General features: G+C 35.5%; 1 protein-coding gene across 6 annotated transcripts in view; it reads left to right on the plus strand.

Moving 5' to 3' along the window:
- MAP2 (microtubule associated protein 2) overlaps positions 1–24,197 on the plus strand; it is a 277,893-nt gene extending 253,696 nt beyond the window's left edge. For 4 of the 6 annotated variants that reach the window (XM_061186974.1, XM_061186981.1, XM_061186990.1 and 1 more), the window contains exons 8-12: positions 1,559–1,706; positions 6,181–6,521; positions 18,788–18,869; positions 22,439–22,551; positions 22,770–24,197. In XM_061186974.1, the coding sequence (XP_061042957.1) occupies positions 1,559–1,706; positions 6,181–6,521; positions 18,788–18,869; positions 22,439–22,551; positions 22,770–22,985 (900 nt within the window). In that variant the 3' untranslated portion in view covers positions 22,986–24,197. Of the gene's footprint in view, positions 1–444; positions 616–1,558; positions 1,707–6,180; positions 6,522–16,735; positions 16,829–18,787; positions 18,870–22,438; positions 22,552–22,769 lie in introns of all 6 variants that reach the window. The other 2 variants (XM_061186957.1, XM_061186965.1) reach the window with 2 other exon arrangements.
- The last annotated feature ends 248 nt before the right edge of the window (positions 24,198–24,445 follow it).

Genomic DNA, 24,445 nt, shown 5'->3' on the forward strand with positions numbered 1-24,445 from the left:
TTTTCCATTATTAGGCCTTAAATATACTTTGTTCTAAAGTTCTTGAAATGTGATCAAAATGTTGATTATATATACCATTTAAGGGCTGTGTTTATTAAAGGAACAATTCCAACAGACTCTCAAGATATTTTCCAAATATGGTATCATTATAAGGTTTATGGCTTAATCAGAGACCTTATACATAGAATTTATAAATAATATTTTAATCTATATTCTCATTATATATGTATTCTTAAGTTAGTTCCAGTTAAAAAGATGTGTTCAATGAAAATCTCTTGTTCTCACATAATATACATCTCTATCATTGATTGTAACCATTTATCATGTGTTCTTATTAAAAGCAGACGTTTAATTTCTTATATGTTTACATGTTTTTTTTTAATTTTCCTTTTACTTCATAGTTTGGTTTATTTTGTGCTTTTGTTTGTTTTCTTTCATGGCTAGAATTCTACCTTGTCAAAGATTCCTGCCTTACAGGGTAGCACAAAGTCCCCACGATGCAGCTCAGCCTGCCCTAGTACGACTAAAAGGGCTACATTTTCTGACAGTTTATTCATACAGCCCACCTCAGCGGGCTCCACAGACCGTTTACCATACTCAGACTCAGGGAACAAGGTAAGGCAGCAAGCCAATCAAAGGTGCAGAAAGGAACATAATTTGGGAGAAGGACACAATTCAGTAAATGTATGAAAGCAAAGACTTTCAGTTCTGAAGTGTTTGACATATAAACAATAGACCTTATTAAAAACAAGTACAAATTAAGTGTTTCAATAGTTATAACTAGTCTAATCATTAAAAAATAGATGTCTTTTTGTAAGATACGCAATGCATAATTTATTTATTATTTATTTGATATTTAATAAAATTTCAAATACAAAATATATATATGATGTTACATATGGCATATTATATATAACATTGTACCAAATTATATTATATATAATATAATAGACAGTTTGGGCTCAGTATCAGACACATCAAGATTTAATACTAACTCTGCTACCTCTCAACTCAGTGATTTTTGAAAAACTTACATAAACTGATGAAAGCTGTTTCCTCAGCTCTAAAATGCATATAACATTTTTTGTAAAAATTAAATCATAAATGGATGTAAAGTGCTTAGCACTCCTGTCACGTAAGTGCACAGTATATGGTGGTGATCATTGCTAAATACTGCGCATGCAGTGCCCTTCTGCCGGTCCTTTCTGATTAATACATTATCATGCTGATGAAGACTTCTCAGTTAAAATTATTAATTACCTGGAGACTACTTGAGCACATTATTTTTATCCATGTTATCATTTAGAATTTGAATTTCACAATCGATTTTTAGCACTAACTCCAAAATAATATATTTTTATAAAACCTCTAGGCAAATCTGAATTCTTTCTAAGTTTTGAAGTAGAAATGCTTATAAGTATATAAAAGTCAGTAGTGTGGATTAAAAGAAATTCATCTATCAGCACAGGAGGAAAATTAGCCAGAGCAATGTAATTACTTTGTATAATTAAAACGAAGATTCACAGGAACCCAACGTCGTTTTATTTTCCCCAATCAGGATGGAGTAACCAAGAGCCCAGAAAAGCGCTCTTCTCTGCCGAGACCGTCCTCCATTCTCCCTCCTCGCCGAGGCGTATCAGGAGACAGAGATGAGAACTCCTTCTCTCTCAACAGTTCTATCTCCTCTTCTGCACGGCGGACCACTAGTAGGTTTATTTTGCTTTGGCTTCGTTTTCATTCATTTTTTAAAAATCCCTTAAGTGGAGTAGCTTATAATGTACTTATATTTTACATTTGCAAATAAAATATACATTAAAATCAGATTATATTTGTCCTGAGACTCAGAGATCCAGACTATCAATGGGTCCAAAACAATTATTTGAGTCAAAACAACTGATGGAGGAAATGAGTACATACTACCTCATTATCCATTAAATAGGATTGAAATAAAGTCATTTTCAGAATATATTTTCTCTCTTCAAGTTTAAAGTAAAAAAGAAAATTCGAAAGAACTAATTAGTAGAGAAAACCAGTAGTCAGAGATTTTTTTTTTTTTTGGCCACACCGCACGGCGTACCGAACTTCCCCGACCAGGGATGGAACCCGCGCCCTCTGCAGTGGAAGCTCGGAGTCTTAACCACTGGACCACCAGGGAAGTCCAGGGACTTTTTAAATATAAAAGCTTAACCTTTATTAGAATTCCAAGTCCTAAAATCTAACTAGAAAATCAACAATCAAAATTAAGGATCCTGCTCAATTTGGTAAGAATTTGCATTCCAATGAGGCTGTAAACATAGCATGTTCTGTTCAATAGCTTCAATTTCTTTTGATTTCATAATGTAATGGTCAGCAATTATCACAGTTTATGTAAAGAATATAAAAAGTTCCAATCATTACCCACTTATGTGCTGTGTTGCTACCAAGACTATCTAGTAATTTAAATTATTTTCATAAACATGTTTCTATTACCACAAAAATACTACCATTTATTAATCACATATATGTGCTAAAATCTTAAGACACATTTTTCAGTCAGTTTAATTAACAATGCTGATGGTTAGGTATTAATAACCTCATTAAATCTACTGATGAGAAAACTGACCTTTTAAAGACAGTAACTTGTTCAATACTACACAGCTAGTAAATGGTTGAATTTGGTTTTCAGCCCACTGATAAGTTCACAACCTGTCCTCTAAATGTCTTCTCTGTATTTATTTAGAAGAAATAATATTAGGGAACTGTTCTGTAGAATCACTTGGAGAATAGTATCCCTGTCATTTAAAAACTATTACAAAATGGTGGAAACATTTGGAGAATAGCATCTCTGTCATTTAAAATCCATTACAAAGGTGTTGGAAATTGCTACTACTAACACATTATAGTTGATTTCACCACTTATTTTCTAAGTATTTAATAATAATTGCCCCACTTCAAATGTGACTATTTTGTATGACACTTAAACAGTGTTTTTTTGCCTACAGTGAAAGTGTTTATTATAATTAAAGCCGTTGTGTCCCACACCGTTTGGATTCATGAAGGATTAACATCCTTTGAAATACATGCTAGGCACACTTTGAAATCACTAAAACTCTTTTTCACCTTAACACATGCAAAGTATGCAAATGAACTAGCAAAGAAGACGTTTAAGAGTAATCTCCAGAGAAGAGAATTTAACTCCAAATACCTGGAGTTGGAATTGGGCATCAGCAATTACCCCAGGGATGTTGACCCAACACAAAGGCACAGAGTACTTCCCAAAGGCACACCTTGAATTATGCTTGTATGTGTTGCTATGGAAGCAAAATGACATTTTCTTACATAAATCCACATCTCTGAGCCACTGTACTCTGCCTTTTAAAATGTATCTGTATACAAATTGCTTTTTATGTTCTGAGCCAATTCTATTTTGACTTTTTACCTTTACTTATGCTCATAAGCATACAGCATTGTATTATTTGGTAATGAACATAACGGATACTCTGATAATCTAGGACATAGGGCCTATTTTAGCTCTACATAGCAATAGCTAAAAGGCATAGCAATTAGCAGAACAAGCAGTTTGCCTCCTCCCATTTGCCTGTCATCTCCTTAACTGCACACAGGAATATTCTAGCATTTTGTACAGCTATTGAAAAGATTTGAAAGAAAGTGCTATGCAGGAAGTTCATTCAGCCCAAGAGGAGGGAAAGACATTGTCATTGAAGAGATGACAAGATAAATAAGAACATAGTGTCATAGAGTAACTCATAAATATTTTTTAAATCGTTTTAGTAATTTAGATTTAATCTTTTCTATTTCAGAACTAATAAGAAACACTCAAATTTGTCATTTTTGATGACTAGAACATAATTTATTACAATAAAAATTGATCGTATCTATTGAACAGCAACATTAAGAGCTTCTCAATACTTGTGTTTTTTTCTCATTCTCCAGATATAACACAGAACCTTCCTCCTTTACTTTTTCAAAACTTAAAGCCATTTTCTAGGGGTATAGAAATAACTCTTACGTTTACACAAATGTTTCTTTTAGTAAATATTGTTATGCACATCCAGATTATTGCTTTAACTCAGCCTCCATGAAGTGAAAAATACCTCAGCACGCTTGGATATATCCTGAATCAAATTCATACCATTAAAAAAAATATATGTTGAGCTCCTGCTGTGTTCAGGCCCCATAAAAGACACCAGTGTTAGGTAGAGCGGCAAATAATACAGAGATGATCCCTCTCCCCAAAAGACCTGAGCTATTTAAAAGTGATGACGTGATGGAGAATACATTTGAGGAAGAAATAAGTTTCTGAAGAGATTTTTCAGGACATAGTGACTGACTCAAACCAACATCAAAACCTTGCCATAAACAAATGTTATAGCCAGGAATCTACAAAAAGACAAGTTGAATGTGGTTGTATTATCCTGGTCTTGAAATGTCATATTTATGGAAAGCAATAAAAATCACTAATTTATCACTTCACTCTTCTCAGATCCCATTTCATATTGCCAGTTGAATAGTCTACCCATGTCTTGCCCTTCTACTAAAAGACCAAAAGGACACAGGGCAACTTTGCCTTGATACGTGAAAACTGTTCACTGAGAGAGGAAGTAAAATTATTCTGGTTATCCAGGAGACAGAGTCTAGACCAATGGGTAGATTTACTTTGTCTGCAGACTGCAATTATCTCAGAAGCGCTCTTGAGCTCACTCCTTGTAAATATTTAAGCAAAGATTAATTGTCTCCTTTCGCAGGAGGAACTTTCTGCACTGATGATGAATTACATCAGATGACTCTACGATCCCTTTTACTTCATTGATTTTAAAATTAATGAGTTATATCTTTATCCTCTACAAAATTTCCAGAAGATTCATTGATTTTACAAAGTTACATACTCAGTAGTAAAAAATAAAAATCATGCCCTTCTATAAAATATTTTAAAAAGTGAAAGAATTTGTATAATAAATGTAAGCAATGTAAATCAGTGTTCTATTATTGGAATCAATGTATTATTTTAGACAAAAGATTTTTAGAGTTAAGAGAAAGTTCAACAAATATTAAGAAGCTAAATATCATATCTGGCTTAGCATTTAGTATCATCTGGGTAAATGAACCTCAATGTCCTTACTGTTAAATTAAACATAATAAGAGCTGCCTCTACTGCATGTGTGTATGTTTGGTTATCAAGTGTTCGGTATTCACAAAAGTGCTTTGAAATCTGTTAAGGTGTATACTCATTTATATCATTATTCTTTCAAAAAAGCATTTGAAATGGCATTTAACCCCACATTAAAAAAATAATGTGAGAAACATAGCATAGGAAAATGAGGGGAAATGAGTTAAATGATAAAATGAGGTTAACATCAAGTTGAGGCAAAGAAATACACCTCACAATATCTTTATTATTAATAGACAGTGAAGGATTACTGATTTGACTCCAAACTGCAAACTAGTAATGAAAGTATGGGAGAAAACACAATCTGGTACAAGATTCACTGTGAACATATTGCTACAACACCCTACTTTTCTAAGGAAAGGAATTGTTTTGTTTTGTTTTTTCTAATAAGAGCTAAGATATATTTCCTTATAAAGGAAATATTTGCAAACACAATCAGGTACAAGATTCACTGTGAATAAATTTTTATAACATCCCACTTTTCTAAGGAGAGAACTAGATTTTTTTTTTATTTAGAGTTAAATAATTTTCTATGCAGGCCAAAAGCATGTGATCTAAATATACAATTTTATGTTGTGTATCCACCTGGATCTCGGAATAAACTTACTACACAAAAGAACGAGTGGTCTGCGTGTCATTCAAGGACTCTTCAGTAAATATGAACCCACAAAGAACGTTAAGTGCAGACTCTTTTTCCAACTAAAGGCAGATCCATATGCCTAAATGATCACACAAGAAGAAAATACTTTTGACACATTCATAATGAGAATTAAGAATAAATCAGGAAAACCCAAGTATTATCTTCACATTGATAGAATCAAAAGAATGTCACCAGTTTATGGGCCTAAAAATAGGAGGTTCTCACCTTTTCGAGCATTGTTGTAATTCATAAATATTCTAAACCCTTTAGAAATTTAATGAATTATGAGTTCTAACAATGGATGGGAAGAGGGGTGTCTGCAGGAGAACTTTCTGACACTGTGGTTTGGGTTCTGTTTTGTTTGTTAATATAGGGTCAGAGCCAATTCGCAGAGCAGGAAAAAGTGGCACTTCAACACCCACTACCCCCGGATCAACCGCCATCACTCCTGGCACCCCACCAAGCTATTCTTCACGCACACCAGGCACTCCTGGAACCCCTAGCTACCCCAGGACCCCTCACACACCAGGAACCCCCAAGTCTGCCATCTTGGTGCCCAGTGAGAAGAAAGTTGCCATTATACGTACGCCTCCAAAATCTCCTGCTACTCCCAAGCAACTTCGGCTTATCAACCAACCACTGCCAGACCTGAAGAATGTCAAATCCAAAATTGGATCAACAGACAACATCAAATACCAGCCTAAAGGGGGGCAGGTAAGAATCACATGAACACACGTATTTGCTGCCAAAGTAAAATCCCGTTACTTATTATGTTGCCATCCTCATATTATAGGCTAATGGTTCTTAAAACAAAAGGGAGATGGAGGTTTTAAAGCATTACAGGTTATGATTTATTGCTGAGAGTATGGATCTTATCTGAGAAAGGTAGCTTATGAAATATGATGGAAATCATATGGCATGTCCATTCCTTGTGGTTATTACTAGATAAAAATTGATTTAACCATATAAGAGAATCTTTTAGTTGACTACCTAACAGATCTTTTCTAAATGTATCTCTATTGCCTTGTGGATTTTAACTTAAGAGATTAAAGTTACATTTCTGATATGAATTTGAGTGATCTATTTTAGATCCTGACTGTGAGTTCCTTTGACCATCTTTTAGCAATTCCACTTTTATCTCCTTCCTTCTCCCCAGGGATTTCCTATGACATCTTCTACCATTTTCCCATGTTCTTTCCAAATCAGAGCATGGTTCCCCAAGTTTCTCCTCTGGCTGCTATTGCCTAAACATTGCAAAGGGCAAATATTCATGTTGATAATTAATAGACAGTTCTATATGGTTCTATTGGAAAATCTATTTCAGATTAATTGTACTGAATAGGGTTCTTAGTCAAATTCTACCTACTAACTCTTAACTTCAGCTTCAGAGCAAAATTTCACATTTTTTTCCAACCAGAGGGCTTTGAGTTCTACCTTAACCTGAACCTTGCTTTTACACTATGTGTTTGGACAAAGCAATTAGCCTGGAAGGAGATAATACAAATATCATTTAATATTTCCCTTGTGATATTGATATACCCATAGTTTGACTTTTATTGTCAATGAAGAGATAAAACACCCATCCGTTAGTGAAAGAAGAGGGAAAGCAATAATTTCCTTTATACATTAGCAAACTTGTAATGCCCTTTCAATATACAAAAAAAGCTTTTCTTTTTAACCTCAATTTTATTTTCTTCCACTCTTTTTCTTATCTCTTATATTTCCTGCCACTGATTTCTGGTATCCCTCTCTCATGCCAAAGAAAATGTATTTTCAGCAGGTTTAGAAGAAATGTCTTGCCAAAACGTGAGGCTGTCGAAGACTCCTACTCAGTGTTGAAACAAAAATTTAATATTGCTTCTTCCTTTAGCAACAGACTTCTTTGCTTTCTCATTGTGATTCTGTTCAAGAAGGTCCAAAGAGTTAAGCAAAAATCAACCAAAGAAGGGACGAAGGACTCAGTATGCCATTTTAAGAACAACTATAACATTCTATAATAATATAGTCACAGAAAGATGCTTTTTCATAGAAAAATGTTATTAAAATATGAGCTACAAGAAACCCTTTTTAAGCATAAAACAAAAATAGTTCTACCAAGTTTAAGCCTGTAATTCGAAAAATCTCATACTCTTGCCTTTATCATAGTTTTGCACATCCAAGAGAAGGAAATATTTTGAGCCTTTTGGAAATATCCAAATGTCATATTATTTTTATATTTATACATAAATAATTGAAAAGAGTAAGTTGAATAAAATAAATTTAGTACCAATTTGCAAGTTTATTATTTTAGCTCTTTTGAGCTACCCCCTAAAATAGAGTAATTATCATGTGTATTTAAAATCAATTCTCTTTTTATAAATATCCCAGTGTCCTGGTATTCTCCTTAACTAAATGCGAGGTTTACTTGCTTATCTTCTGGAAAATATTGATACTTAAAAGAACCTGTTTCTTCTTAGAATCACAAGGGAATATTAAGTACCTCAAAGATATTTTATTGAAACTAAAAAGAAAATCTAATAGAAAGGGAATAATTATTGATATAATTTGACAATAAATGATTTTATTCAAAGGACTTTTCAAGACAGACAAAAAGTTGTTTTGGCCTCAGCTTTGCTAGAATCATTAAGTTAAACGAAGCCCAAAATATGAAGACTTATTTATTTTTTCTTTCTACTTCATTATGATATCTGGCTGTGAATATTTCTATGTCTAATTTTAATTGACTTCTACTATATTTGTTAATTGATAAAATTGATATAAAGATGTCTCACTCGTTTGAGCTGAACTAATGCTGCCCTAGAGATTATGGTAATTAAGGGTTAGTAAAGATATACGACACAAAAAAATTACAGAAGGAACAAAAATAGCCTCAAATCATCATGTCATTTGAAGAAAATCTCTTGTTCCATGAGGCAAGTAGTAACCTGATGCAAAATTATCCTATTGCATCTTCAGATGACTTGGAAAAAATCTACAACAGTGGAGTTATAAAGTGACTTTTGTTGGAGAAGCAGGAGGTATTTCCTCACCAAGATAAGAAATAGATGGAGGGAACATATTTGCCTTCTATTTTGTGATAGATGGCATCAAAGCATTTAAATTGGACAGGAAAATGAATTGGGAAATTGAGATGCACTACAGTTGACCTGTTTTTGTAGGAAAAGTATTTCACTCAACACTTTAACACTATCCCCCTAAAAGCCTCCTTATAGTATATGATCTTCTCAAATACAGGGAGTGAGAAAAGGGTCTTTTTCTGTACATGTTAAACTGGGGATTTTGATTGGATTTTAAAGGTTAAACTTTATAAAATGACCAAGAGAAATTTTTATGTTAAAGCTTCTTAGAAATTGTCAAGATGATATGCTAAAGACCCTCGTTATCTGACAGAGAATCCATAAATGCACCCTGTTGGGGAAATTGAAGCCAGTGGCATGTTGTCCCCAGTAGTAATTGTATATACAAGGATATTTGAATGGACAGTGACCAACCCAGAATCACTGAAGAGGACCAAGACAATATTGATACCTTCTGTAGGAGCCCAGTTTTGTAATAGACATATGTCATCTATAGTTATTGAGAAAAAAAGTCACACAACTCTTATTGGTGAAGATGGGAGTAAATTGGTAGATGTAACCTTAATTTAATTAATTCAAACCATCTGCACAGACTCTATTGTCATAAAATTCAGAGTGGTTTAATTGTATGTAAATAATTTAATTTTAAAAGCTTTATTATTGTTGTTCTAAAGTTTGTGCAATCACTAATATTAGGGAGAGGAAATGTATAATGAAAGATATAGTGTCGTAGGAATTCAACAACTTTCCAAGTTGGGAAGCTTTATTATTTGCCCCAGTTTGAACATTTATTGCTCTTCCATATGTATAAGTTTTGTGCTTATGGCTATTATCTCTTCTGTTGAAGTCCAATTTTCTATTGGCAAAGATGCTCAGCTCAGGGCTCAGTTCAGTGAGGCAAAATCAATGCCTAATGGAATAGATAAGCTAGCTGAAGATATGAGGAGCTTTACAGAAAGCAATAAAGTTAATCTTTTCAGCTAAAATATAAATTCATTCTACTGTAAAAAACATATGCAATCTCGGATTCACTATAGATAGTAAGCTTGGTTGATTTAACTCAAGGCATAGGTAAAGCTATCTTATTAAGTGTATTAATTTAAAACTATCTCAATATACCTAGCTCCCTAATCTACATTAAATCTAAAGCTAGATTTTAGAATAAATAGTGTTAGCTTTTTAAGGACTTGGCTGCTTGATTTAAACAAAGATAAGAAAATAAACAATTTCTCTAAATGTGTGGCATAAAAAATTTAAGCAACAACTCAATGAATGGTACTTTTTCTATCTGTGGATCAGATTTTTTTTATACGCACTTTGATTTATATGGAATACTCCTACATGTTTTGACAGGTTTCTTGTTTTTTCTCCGTCAGCTTTATGAACATCAGTGTACAAAGCACCTTGTGATAGTTGAAAGTTACTAATGAGATGGTTTCACAAATCAGAACTAAGAGTTTTCTTTTCATCTCCCGTTCCTTCATTCCATATCCTGGCCATCTTTAAGTGCTAATGATTTTGTGCCCCAAACAGCACTTATTCTACCCATTTCTTTCAGTCCACTCTCCACCACCCTAGCACAGGATACGTTATCTCTTGTTGATATCACTGCAATAGTTGTTAACTAGTCTCCCTTCATCTGTTCTTTTCTCTTTTTTTTTTAAATTTTTATTTTATATTGGAGTATAGTTGATTTACAATGTTGTCTTAGTAGCAGGTGTACAGCAAAGTGATTCAGTTATACATATACATATATCCATTTTTTTCAGATTCTTTTCCCATATAGGTTATTACAGAATATTGAGTAGAATATTTCTGTTCTTTTCTCTGATATACTCTCGATACTGTAGCCAGGGCTTCTCACCATATTTATACATTCCATTGTATAATTGATTATTTAATGTCTATCTTGTCTCACCTACTAGACCATAAGCTCCATAAAATCAGGGATGAGGTCTATTTTGTCCTCAAGGTTCAGTATATGGTAGGTATTTGGCATATTTGTTGAGTGAAAGTTGAATGAATGTAGTATACTATATGAATCGAGAGATGCATTCTTTCTAGTGACTTGTTGAATGAGTGTGACTGCCTAAAGCTGTTACAGTTATTACCCAAAGAAACACCCCACGCTGGGACCACAGTGAATTTTGGCTGAGAGAATATTGGATCAGAATGTAAGAGCTGAGCTCTTGGTCCAGCTTTTTTGCTAAATTATTGTGTGACCTTAGATACTGACCTCTCTAGTCCTCGACTTTTTTTTTAATAGTTTATTATTTTTTAAAATTATTTATTTATTTATTTTTGGCTGCATTGGGTCTTCGTTGCTGTGCAAGGGCTTTCTCTAGTTGCAGTGCACAGGCTTCTCATTGTGGTGGCTTCTCTTGTCGTGGAGCACGGGCTCTAGGCGCGCGGGCTTCAGTAGTTGTGGCTCGCGGACTCTAGAGCACACGCAGGCTCAGTAGTTGTGGTGCACGGGCTTAGTTGCACCGCGGCATGTGGGATCTTCCCGGACCAAGGCTCGAACCCGTGTCCCCTGCATTGGCAGGTGGATTCTTAACCACTGCGCCACCAGGGAAGCCCTCGACTTTCTTATTTGTAGGATAGAAGCAACAAAATCATACTTGTTTTTGTATATAGCACCACCTCATTTAAATGGACTATGTGGATACTTTAAGCTCTCAGATCCATGGTTCTACAGTGTTTTTGCATTGCAGCTCATCAAAAAACATTCATTTAGGTACCCTAATAGACTCCATAAATATTTGTGCCACAAAGGGCAAGCTGAAGTTGAGTGGAAAAGCAGTGTTTCTGAAATAGGAGTGTAATTGAGGAAGGGGGAGCAATGGGAAAGAGGAAGGAGAGAATGAAATGTGTGAAATGTAGAGTGGAATCTTTTATATATTTTCTTATAAAGTTTTAGGCATTATCCTGAGACTTTTTTCGCCTTTCACATGCTAACTTGAATGAGTTGCTTTCAATTTTATATTCAAATGAAAAAATGGAATTAATTCTGGAGGCAACTGATAAGTTATAGTAAAACAGGATTTTTTTCTCATTATATAAAATTATGATAGTCACCACTGTGAAGGTCTACTGAGTGCTATTAATATATAGGCAAATTTACAAATTATAAATTTTATAAAAAAGAGAAAGACTGAAGCTTATTTAGATCTTTTTTCTCATTTGTATATTTATTCTTTCATCATTTACAAAGACTATGCTGGGCACTATACGATAAAAGGGGAATGCATGACAATAACATCCACTGGCCTCTACAATCTAGGCAGAAAAAAAGTGTTTGTTTGTTTGTTTTTTCTTGTCCTCCCCTAGTGCCCTGCCTTTATTTAATTTTAAGTTTTTTCCAAGCCATTCTTTCCATCTCCTTAGGCCTCCAAATAAATGCTAAATAAGAAGTGTAATAAAATACCCCATTAACTGAAAAATACAACCCAGCATGAAGAAAAACTGTTCACCAAAATACATTACAAGGCATTTTTTTGCTATCAAATTCATCATTATCTCAAAATGAAAGCTCCTTGAGATCAGGGACCCTGTCTTTATGCAATAGAATTTTATAACTGTAATTCAAGTGTCTTTTCTAAAGTAATGAAAAGTTATTGAGCTAAGCTTCATAAATATTAATTATTAAAACTATGGAAAAATTATTACTTTGGGTTTACAAAGTTGCAGCCTGTAGAGTCTCTTTTTGTTTTCTGTTCATTTACAAACCAAGGAAAGACATGGGAACAGCATTGAATCTCAGGTTGTTTTCAAACAACTGAACAGACTCTCAAAAAGTTACTTTCTTACCAACTTGGTCCAGTATTCCTTAAAATATCTTAAAATTTTAAACTAAAGAAAAAAATGTAATGTCAAGATTTTGGCATATGAGCTTGATAAAGCTCATTATCTGTTAATTTTCATGAGTCACAATGACTGCTATATTCATAACTTTCCTTCCAGTGCCCATGGACAGACCACTTAAAATATTTAACAGTGGTTCTAATGACTAAACTCAATGTCTGTTTCACCAAAAAGTTCTTTCCAAATTTTTCAGCATTATGCATTCACCCCAAGGTTTCTCAACAAGGTTTTACCTTCTGTGCTTTTTGACAGTCTGCACAGGAAAATTGAGCTGATGCCTGAATAGGCCCTCTTCGATATTCTTTTCCTTAGAGATCTGTGGAATTGTATGTTTTGACAAACTATTATTTCTATTTAAATGTGTATTGAAATATACTTATTGTTTATATTTATATACTTAGTTTTGAAAAAGTTATTGATCAGTGTTGGTAGAGTTAATTAAAATTCAGAATGGACTATAATGTTTGTATACCTGTATGCATTTTGACCAGAGCACAGGGTTGTTAACAGATGAATATTTGAAGAACATCATCTGTTCCAGAGAACTTTCAATCTTCAGGAATATATGATATAATAATATTTTTGTTTTAATATATGATACCTCTGGACTCTATAGAGGCTAGATAAATAGTTTTCATTAAAATTGAATGTTATGGAATAGGAAATACTTTTGAGAAAGACAGAAAAGTGTTTTTATAATGCAAGTATAAAGAAAAGCTTCCTAAGCATTCCTGAGAAATGATGCAAACCCAAAGGAAAAGCTTAATCCCCTATAAAGTTGAAGGGAAGTCAATTGAGTGTCACTGTCCACTACCTTTCAAAAAGAATTTCTTTCTAAGACAACCTTGGATGGAGAAAGAAAGAAATTTCTTGTAATTGAGGTTCATACCGAGAAGATACCTGAAGGACCTAGTACCAGATTGTAAAGGAGCTGAGAACAGAATCCAAACTTTTGGACCCCCAATTACTTTCCATATCTTGCTATCTTGAGCTGACATGAGGATATTTTTACTTAAATAAGCAGCAGCAGAGAGTGTCAAAAAAATCAAGTTTCTGTTGCTCAAGAAATCCAAGTTGACACTGTGATTAATGCCTCTGGTTTATAAACTGTTTTACTAAAAACTATGTTAGGATTGTATTTTCTTTCATTTTTCATGTTTCATATTTCCAACTGATCTCTAGTAAGAGAGATCTTTTCCTGTCTACAGGCATAGCCTGCATTTTGTATTCCTGCCCTTTCTTAGAGTAACCCCATATTGGGGGCGGGGGGGAATAAAAAGCTCATTTCTCTAAAGGAGCAATTAAACTTATATGCAGAGAGAGTACAGTGGCAGATCGCTTCAATTGAACCATTATGGTAAGATTCAACTAGAGTCACATCAAGAATATCCAGAAAGTAACTATTCTGTTCTTTCCTAGCATTGTGGAGGAATACATAGAATTAATTTAAATTAAAATTAAATAACTCTGATTAATTATTCAATTACATTAACCTATTCTTTATAACTCTTCATGCTTATAAGATCCTTATATGAATGAAAAATCAGTAGTGTGTGCATACAAGTAATCAATGTATGCCCATGAGAATAAAATCCTTTTTTGCCAGCCTCCCACTTGGAGGGACTCATTTGGCTGAGCCTTGAAGGATGATCTGTTCCAGACTAAACTTGGAAAGAGGGCATTCTGTCAAGAGATAATAACATGAAGAAAGCATGGGGGTGAACCTGAAAATGTAACAAGGCCCTTAATATGGACTAGAATACAGTCTGGATGAAATGTAAAGTATTAGGAGAGGACTCAAAAGTCAGAATTGCTACAAACCCTGGTTGCCTGGCTAAAAGTTTTGTTGCATTTAATAGGAAATAGGGAGTTTGGTAGAATTTTGAATTCTATTAATGCATGTCAAATTGAGCAAACATGGGTTAATAGTCTACCATCAAAAAAGGCCAGCTAGTTTTTTCACTAGAAAATCTATGATTCTCGGGAAAATCAACTTTGAAGTTGGCCTTGAAGTTTTAGAATTTAAGATTTGAGTCATCTCTAAATAATGCAGGCAATGTGTCCCCTTTGGGTTTGAATCATTTGTTTTGGAAATCATAAAAATTGTCAAACAATTAATTAAAAGCTAGAGTCAAACAAATTTATGTAACTGAATTTGGAATTTCCATTTTTGCAACAAATGAGTCAGATTTAACATTTGGCTTTTGATCACTTGGTAATGAGTCACTTGATTGGTACTCTTATGATCTCTAAATTAAAATTTGTAAATGAAATATGAGACTCTGTATATCCCCAAGGATTAGAAAAAATGGCTTAGATGAATTCTATTTCATTGCCAAAATAAATAGATCCTTATGGAGAACAATTTAAAGTATTATTATTAGAAATAACAAACCAAAATTATTTGCTTTCTAAAAATAACTTACCTGTGAGGTTTGAAATGTAGTGGCCCTTACTGACTTCATTATCTGCATCTACAATTTATGTGAAACTCTTACAGTGCAACTACACACATGGTTAGATATAGACTCTGTGATAGCCCCCCTTTTTTTAAAAGGAATTTTTATTATGCCCTAAAGAGTGACCCAATCATCATGTCTTCTGAATTCAGATTTTGATGAGAGGCCCTTCCCTTGGGCTGCCGATGAGAGCTGTCGATGCTACTTCCCTGTAAGGAACAAGCTGTCTTGTCAATGTTAGGCAGATGCTGCAGTTTAAGCTTTGTCTAGTTAAAAATAGTCAGGATTCAACGTGCTCTTGAATTTTTTACTCTTTTTTGCGAATACCAAGAGATGTGATACCATTCTTAGAGACAGCTGTATATCTAGGGTAATTTTATTAAGCTTTTTTTTTTCATATATGAGGATAAATTGTCCCCTAAAGCACTAAATACGTGATTTCTCTTTAGCTATTGGGGGGTAGTTGTAGCCAAAGTAAAATAAGACAAACAAAAATAAACCTTTCCTTCCATTCTTACATTGCTTGTTGGCCCTCCAAAACATGCACAATTCAAAAACACATGAAAGAAGCTACAAGAGTTATTACTTTGCACATTACATTACACCAGAGTAATATCTTTCCAGATCCGGAGTTGCTATTATCTGGATTTGCTATTGCCTTCAAGGTGAGTACTGGACTTCCTGAAAATAGAAATAGAACACTTAACCTCAAATCTGTTGGGCCCAACCAAAGCCTGGACTACCTGTTCACGACTCAGTACAAGTCAGCTAACTAATGGTCCTTGGTTTTCTCCCCTCTAAAAACGGAAATAATGCTTTCACACCAAATCCAAGAATAATGGCTATTTATGAGCAGTTGTCAGAGAGAGGCCTTTCAAAAGGCTACCAAGCCAAACCAGCAAGGGAATCATAAATCCTTTCAGCAGAGAAGGCCCAGAGCCTCCTTGTTGACCGTCTTGGGAAACCAGGGCTTCTTCCCCTGGATGAATGAGAACCCTCACCTGTAGCATTCAGCCAGACCAATGTGAACCTCACCTGTTCTACGTGGACCAATCGTAGTCAAGTCAAGTGTACCAGGTGATTCACAATTGTGATGGGTAACACCGTAGGGATTAAGGGGGGGGGGAAGGGGGCACTGGTGTATCCTTCAGGATCCTGGGCTGAACTACACTATTGGACCTTCCACAGAGTGGACCTGAGTCCCAGCATCGCCCACAATATCAGAAGCCTCCTCCTCACAGAAAATTCAAGTTTTATTTTTCTTTTCCTATATTGTTTCCAGATTATAGCAGCCTACAGCTGGGATATCTAAGGCTCTCAAACATTTGGCCCTTCGGGGTGCAGGAGAAAAGGGGCTCATATTCATATGATAGATCTGCTCTTCAGTTTCAGTGTTAGTGTTTTCTCTTCAATGATTACGTAGCTGGAAGGGAGTTTGGAGCCTCTTTGGTGCTACCCATTTCTGGTTCCCTATACCCAGCATAATGAAAGAAAAATGCACAGGGAAGTTACTTCCAATTCCTTTTAGGTTAGGATTTTAAACAAGAAGATTGATTTTAGCAAGGTTCAGTCCAGATGTGGTTCCAAGGATAACATCAAACATTCTGCTGGGGGCGGAAATGTAAGTAGAAGCTTCTGTTAGGAGCCGCCCTGATTGTGTGGAGCCATCTGCACAGCAGGCACTGCGTCTCCTTTCCTGCCTCCCTCCCAACACACTCCCCCCTTCTTGTTGCTGCTCCACACGTCCCCCTGGTTTGGGAGCTTGTCAGCCTTGCAGTTTTGGTGATGGGCTTCCCATCCTTCCCTCTAAGATCACTGGTGAATTTCTTGCTTTTTTAATGGGGTACACCATGGTTTTCGGGCAGATGGAAAACCCACTTCACTTGCCAATTTGTTTGCTGGCCTTTGGCTTCAAGGTATTTTCTCATGCTGTCTCTACTCCCCTGCAAAAGTCAGCTGTGCACACACTTTTCTAGCTCCATTTAAGTTACTCTTGAGGCAAAGACTGATGTACTTGAAAGTACCCAAACTGTATAATGTCAATATTTTGTGCTTCATTATTCATAAGAGTTGGGATATCATTTGGAATAATACAAAACTGGTGAAGCATGGCTCATCTGTAATTCAGTGAAAAGATTCAAGTCCCAGTATACTCTGTCTTGATGGGATTTTTTCCTGTCTCTTAAATTGAGTGAAAATAATATCCTATGAGAGGCAGGGAAAGATGAATCCATGTTTCTCAAATGTAGTTGAGGAAGAGTTGAAACAGGCAAACTCAAGCTAAAGAAAGCATGGTTCTTTGTAAAATTAGAATAACAAAAAAGGCGAACTGGGTGACTCTCTATACTACAGATCCTGTCATCTAAACTTCAGATTCTGGCCATCTGTGACCCAAGTAATTTATAGATTATCAAATCCGGAATTCTCACCTGTCTAATAACTCTTGGTTCCTTGCTCCTCAGCTGGGCAGAGATGGAGTCAGGCAGTGAAAGGAGAGACAAGCAAGTGCCTTCTAGCAGGAGCTGTCACCTGATGTTCGAAGTAGCTGCACTGGGCGTGAAAATATGCCATGTGGGAGGACCACAGCAAGGTTTTCTGGGCTCTTTCCAGGGTGCAGGGCTAAGCCTCAGGCTCAGCATTTACACTGACAAGGTTGCCCTCCTTCCTGTTGCCCTGACTGTAAGCGCACACCACGTGGTACTCTCACAGAAGCAATCTTGGTCCTAGTAAATAATTTGAGGGTATCAGAGGGTAGACCCAGCTGCCCTCTACTACGGGTGCTGCCGGTCAAAACACCTACATGGAAAAGGATAAATTGAGATAACTAATGATCTCTAAAGTAAGTAGGGGAGCTTCCAACCTCCAAAACAGTAGTCTGAAACTTTCCCCTGGAGAAGAATCACTTGTTCAAATGTGCAGATTCCCTGACGCCATTTCCAGTGTTCAATTAAGTAATTCCCATGTATTTCTGATGCAAATGGACCAGGAACCACACTTGGAAAGCACTGTTTCAAATATTGGGAGATGAAATAATTTCAATAAGACACAAAGAAGAAAAAATGCTGTCATTTTATATTGATAATTTGGTGTGCAATAAAAATTCCATTTAGCCAAGGCATGACAATCGTATTTTAGAAAAGCATGTTTAGAGCTTTCTTCTTGTTATCTTAAAGCAGTGTTGGGCTTCTTGTTTCTATGAGCAAAGTTGGTCACTTTTATGTAAAAATCACTTTTTAAAGAATGATTTCTCTCTTCACTTGGCTCTTTGCTTATGGAAAGGTTTGACACGATGTGGCTTCGTTCTCTGGGTGGAAGCTTGCTTTATGAATCCAGGTGTTTCTATCCCCTTGTGGCATGATCTGTTTTCTGCTAGTAAAATCTTCTATTCTAGGATTTTCCTTCACTTTGGTTTTTCTTTCCAGCCAAACATATGGGAGGATCTATGGAAGATTGTGTTTTCCCATTTGTGTGTATATGTTGTTGTATGTTGTGAGTTTGGATATGTTTCTAGATTTGATGTATGATCTTGGGGTTGTTTATGTCTGAACTATTTTAAGCACATTTTATGTGGTTCACACAGGTACAGATTGTCACCAAGAAGATAGACCTAAGCCACGTGACATCCAAATGCGGCTCTCTGAAAAACATCCGCCACAGGCCAGGTAAATCAGTACTTTTTAGTAGTCTGAGAGATATTAGATTGGATTCAAGAAATTGACAAGCAAAATTTGTGTTGCTGTGAATGAAATATCTAATTGGAAGGACTTTTCCAAATCCTGATACTTCATGCTTTTATTAATAGAAATTTAAATTAGAAATTTCAAGGCATCTTCACTTGGACAAGTAAACTTAGTTACCACAAACAGGCCACGTATCATAGGACATGTTAAAAATTAAAAGGTACAAAAAAAAGAGAAAAAGTCAAAAAATAAAATTAAATAAATAAATAAATAAATAAAAATTAAAAGGTACATGAGATACGTTTATCTCTATGTACTCAACATGCATGTTGGAGCTCGTTGGAAATATACAGTCTATAAAATACATTGGGCCATGTATTTATACATAATACATGCACTGAAAGAAGCATTTCCAAAGATTTTTCAAGAAATTGTTTTTCTACATTATGTGAAAAAAGGATTATGCTTAAGCAAAGCTGAAAAAATTAACTTTTCTGCTGAATTTCTCAGATCCACGTCAATAAGTATTGTGAATCCCCAGAATGCAATGTTTCCCCCAACTTACTTGACCATGGACTTCTTGTTTTTCTAGAACATCTCGTAAGACTGATGCTCTAAGGTAGAATTTCTACTCATCTTGCTGGGGGTTTTTCCCTCTTTAATTCCCTCTAATGTATTATGAGTCATTTTTTCTGAGTATCATGTATTATGTTTTTGCTAAATTCCACCTCCATGCATATGTAAATAATGGACAACTGTCAAATTTGTAAATTTTCTTGAGAATATTTTGACACAATTTATATATACCATTGACGGACAAGAGGAAGCAATTGGTTTTAACCATCTATGCTTGGCATCTTAATTAAACCAGGTAATAGGTTATTCCCATTAATCATTGTCTCAAATGTTATCAAAACAAGGTATAAGAACAATTGAGCCCAGTGAGATTTCTGACCAGGAGATTATTAAGAAGAATTTATTAGTTGAAAAACAAAGGTAGATAAGATATGTTTCAAAATAGATAAATGAATTGGAAGCATATCTAGAAATCGGGCTTCGCTTTGGCAAAGGGTGTTCATAAGGCAAGTCAAGGAGTTAGAAACTATGAGTAAGGAATCTCCATTCCTGGTTTCAGAATTGCTACCCTGGAATTAGCTCTCTGTCATTTAGGAAACAGCAGGGATATGTTCCCATGTGGGTATCTTCACAACCCCCCATCTATTACTTAAGTCTACAGACATTTAGTTGACTTTGTACTGTGTCAACAGTATGATGGAAGTATTTGGCAACACTGCCTACTTTCTTCCAGAATACAAAAGACAATATTGGATTCTTTCATTCCAGACAGTAAGTATACATTTAGTTAAATTCACCTGGGGTCTTGATGCACAGAAAAATCTTATATAGATAAGAAAATATTCTGTGTATGTTTTACTGGTCATAAAAGGCTATTGTCATGGACTCCCACCTTTTTCTAAATCTAGCTCTTACTTCGTAATAAATGAACCAGATGACTAAGTTCATAAAGATGTATTAGCACAGTGATCCTTGACAACAGCAAGCTTTTCACAAAGTTACTTTGGATTGTGGAATATCTAAGGAGAAAATAAAGGAAACAATTTGATACCTGGAGCCACAAATTGAAATATCTGGTCTTATCAACTTCACTTCAGGACATATGAAGCTTGATGGGGATTATAGTCTTCTGCAGTTACTGCTTCTGATGGGGCCAGAATTTTTCAGAACCAAAGGCAGAGATGTCTGAATTCAAATGGTCTTCTCTAAGAGTTATGTAAAAATACCTAGTAGGACTTCAACAGAAATAGACTTCTCAATCTTCCTTTTCTGAATATATTTTGGGTCAATGTTACATTGTTATTTTTTTTCTCTCTCTCTCTCAAAATACAGTTCAAAAAAGTTTTAACAAGGTTATATAGACACAATATATAACCATAAAAGAAAACTTGAAAAGACAATTTCTATCAGAGGCCACCAAAAAATAGAAAAGTAAGATCCTAAGAAAGTTGATCTCATGTAGCTGAAAGCTCAACATCTTCTAGACTCTAACCAATATAATTATGTTTTATGAATCACACTAATCCTGTAACAACCAACAAGTGAGACCCATGGGGCCAAGTAAAATGTTGGAAGGATAACACTCCTGCAGTTATTCATCTTTTGAGGGAAGGACAACTACATGTCTTCTGTAAGCATGAGTTAAATAATATCATGCACATCCTAAGCCTTCAGGAGGAGAATGAATGAATCTTCAAAATTTAATCCAGTAACACCATACAATTTCAAGAGGCCCCTGGCCAGGTAATTGGGTGTTAATATAAATGTCCAGGTATCACATGAGAAAAACACCACAGGCCTAAGAGACCTGTAAAGTTTTAACAGACCTTTCTCTCATCTACAGAGATAAATAAGCATCAAGAGTCCAAAACTGAAAAATCTTTTCCATGTTTCCATAGAGTCCCTCAGGTATTTTTCCCAAATCAAAATCCCCAAGAGAGATGCAATGATAGTAGAGGGTCACATGGCTTACCACTGGCCTTCCAAAAAAATGCATAGAGCCAAAACCAAGTTAATAATGCAAGTCAAAGCTATTCTCTTAGGTGGAGACAGGTAAAGGTGTCTAATCCAGCTTCCTTCCAGGTCAAAGACATCCGCAGACAGGCTCAAGAACAGGCTAAAGGACAACAGATACCTACTCAATGTAGAACTCCTTGCATTCATAAGCCTGAGAAAGGTGTGCAGAAATGGGGAGTGCCACAGAAGGGTGGCTCATGGCACTCTCATCTATCAGCAGATCCTCGAGGTTCAGACTAATTAGCATTTAAGGAAATGGCATGGTCAAAACTCAGTCTCAGTATTATCAGATCAAAGTCAGAGTCACATTCGTCCTATGGCATCTGGAAAAGAATGGGATCTCCTAAGAGTCTCTTCCTATCACTCCATCTGCTAATTAAAATGGAAGCTCTTAAGCAACTTAGCCCCTGACTCCAGTTTCATCAGTCAAGCTATCAATGCTGAAAATTGACAAATGGTAATACTACCCACATGCACTCCATTGCTAGCCTAATAGTTATTTGAACATGTGACCTATTCCCATTAAGAAAAATAAAGAAGAGCTTCATTGCAATTTAGTTTGCTCCCTTAGAAATAAGAGACTAAATGTGCCAAGTTTGAGAAAGGATACATATGATATTTTCATTGTGTCATTTTTAGAGTTTTTATCACACAGATAAGAAAAACCCCTCTGATATTTTAGGTTAGACATGAGTAGAGGAGAAAGGAATTAACATGTAGAGCAATCCACGTAATGGTACAAAAAGGATGTCACTACCGTAGATGGTGTGGGGAAAATGGTATAGACTAGAAATTCTAAAAGATTCCTTTCACATCCATGGTCGGAGGGATAGTAGAGTTCATTAAGTTTGTCGTTTGCCATGGTCTAGCTACTATAATCATTTTGGGGAACTAGTCACCACAAATATAAGATTTAATTTTAGCAAGGCATTTAAAAGCCTTTCTCCTCTCCTACGTAGGTGGTGGGCGTGTGAAAATTGAGAGTGTGAAACTGGATTTCAAAGAAAAGGCCCAGGCTAAAGTTGGTTCACTTGACAATGCTCACCACGTACCTGGAGGTGGTAATGTCAAGGTAAGAAACAAGATCGTGAGCCGATCTTGCCTTTTTTAAAAATCCTTCTGAAATACTCTTCATCAAAATGGGTCCCAAATTGAAGGCCCGGACATCTAGAAGTAGGGATGGTAGAGCTGAATAGAAGTGACATGAACATCAGCTCTGGGATATAGAGAAAGAGCTAAGCGACAGTTAAGATGCTTGAGTTAACGAGGACTGATGCTTGTCTTAAACAGATTGACAGCCAAAAGTTGAACTTCAGAGAGCATGCTAAGGCCCGTGTGGACCACGGGGCTGAGATCATTACGCAGTCCCCAGGCAGATCCAGCGTGGCATCCCCCCGACGACTCAGCAATGTCTCCTCTTCTGGAAGCATCAACCTGCTTGAATCCCCCCAGCTTGCCACCCTGGCCGAGGATGTCACTGCCGCACTCGCTAAGCAGGGCTTGTGAATATTTCTCGTTTAGCATTGAAGTAATACTATTTAGGCATGAGCTCTTGGCAGGAGTGGGCTCTGAGCAGGTGTTATATTCATTCTTTACAAACCATAAAAGAAATAATCTCATTCCCAAACTGTAGTAATTGTTACAATTTTATATTAAAAAAAAGAATAGTATATGCAGAAATTGACTTGATTTCCATTTGTAACAGGAAGATACTGGCTTTACATGAGTACAATTGGACAATTATTTTTGCTCTGCTCTGTTTTGCATGGAGTATTATTATTTTAAAAATTGCATTTCTACCTTTCATGTGCCTGAAGGCTATCCACTACATCCTGAAAGCCCTTGTTAAAATCCAAGCTGCTCATTTCACTATTTTGTTGCTGGGTGAAAAGATAAAAAGCTGCCCATTGTAACTTATTACAGGTTAAATTAAATCAAGGAGTCTGATTGCAGGAAGGGAAGAGCATGTAAGAAATAAGTTTTTTTTAAAGCGTTATTTTGTATAAATGGGAAGAAAGATTCAATTAAGTTATTAACATTTGGGACCTGGATAATTATATCAGAGTATAAGTCAATCCAATAAATTATTTAACTAATTAAAAAATAGTTACAAAGCATTTGAGCCGTGGTTGAGGAAGTGGTATAAAATGCATCTCTTAGGAATGAAGCACTTTCATTAGGGTGGACTCGTGTCTGATTAGAACGTTGGTTGATCAGCTAGATTTGTGTACACACTACCAGTTTCACACCCCCTTTCCATCTGTTTGATACAGTATTATAGATATAAATATATATATATTTCTCTGTGGCCATTTGTGATACTTCCTCATATACTTGAATATTATACTTCCTTATTCACAGCATCTGTGTCTCCTGCACCCTTTGGTGTTGCAGTTTTAGGTATGTGAAAGTAGGTGTTAGCAGGGTTCTTTCCCTATTAAAAAAAAGTTTAAAAAGACAAAAAGTTTTAGCATGAAGTTGCTTTCTGTAACAACTCAAAGCTGTAACCCTGTTTTAGTGCCAGATACAAGTCTCTCCCAAGTCTCTCCCGTGATGCTAGAAAAAATTTGTTTTTCTTTGCTTTCACCAACAAGGAGTTTGTGGGGGTGGGTCCAGTTATACATAAAAGGGTTTACAGATTGTTGGTGTAAGATTATGGATTTATCTTATTTTGAATCACAGGATAGTTTGGGTTTTATTCCTGTAATCATTCATGAAACAGACTTCTTAAGATTTCTTTTTCTTTTTTTTTTTCCATTTGCTAAAGTTGAAACTAACAGTGGGATTTGGGGGCATGTTATCCCATTCTTCCAAATAGTACCTGTTTATTAAATTCTCTGATAGAAAATGTTTGACCTCCATACCCAAAGATCCCTTGATCAGAAGGGGAAAATACGGTATTTTGAGAAGCTATAGCTATAAAACATTGGAGATGCAGATATCTAAGTCAGGTTTTTCATAACTCC

This window comes from Eubalaena glacialis, chromosome 1, assembly GCF_028564815.1.
Source record: "Eubalaena glacialis isolate mEubGla1 chromosome 1, mEubGla1.1.hap2.+ XY, whole genome shotgun sequence".
In the NCBI taxonomy this organism is placed as follows: Eukaryota; Metazoa; Chordata; class Mammalia; order Artiodactyla; family Balaenidae; genus Eubalaena; species Eubalaena glacialis.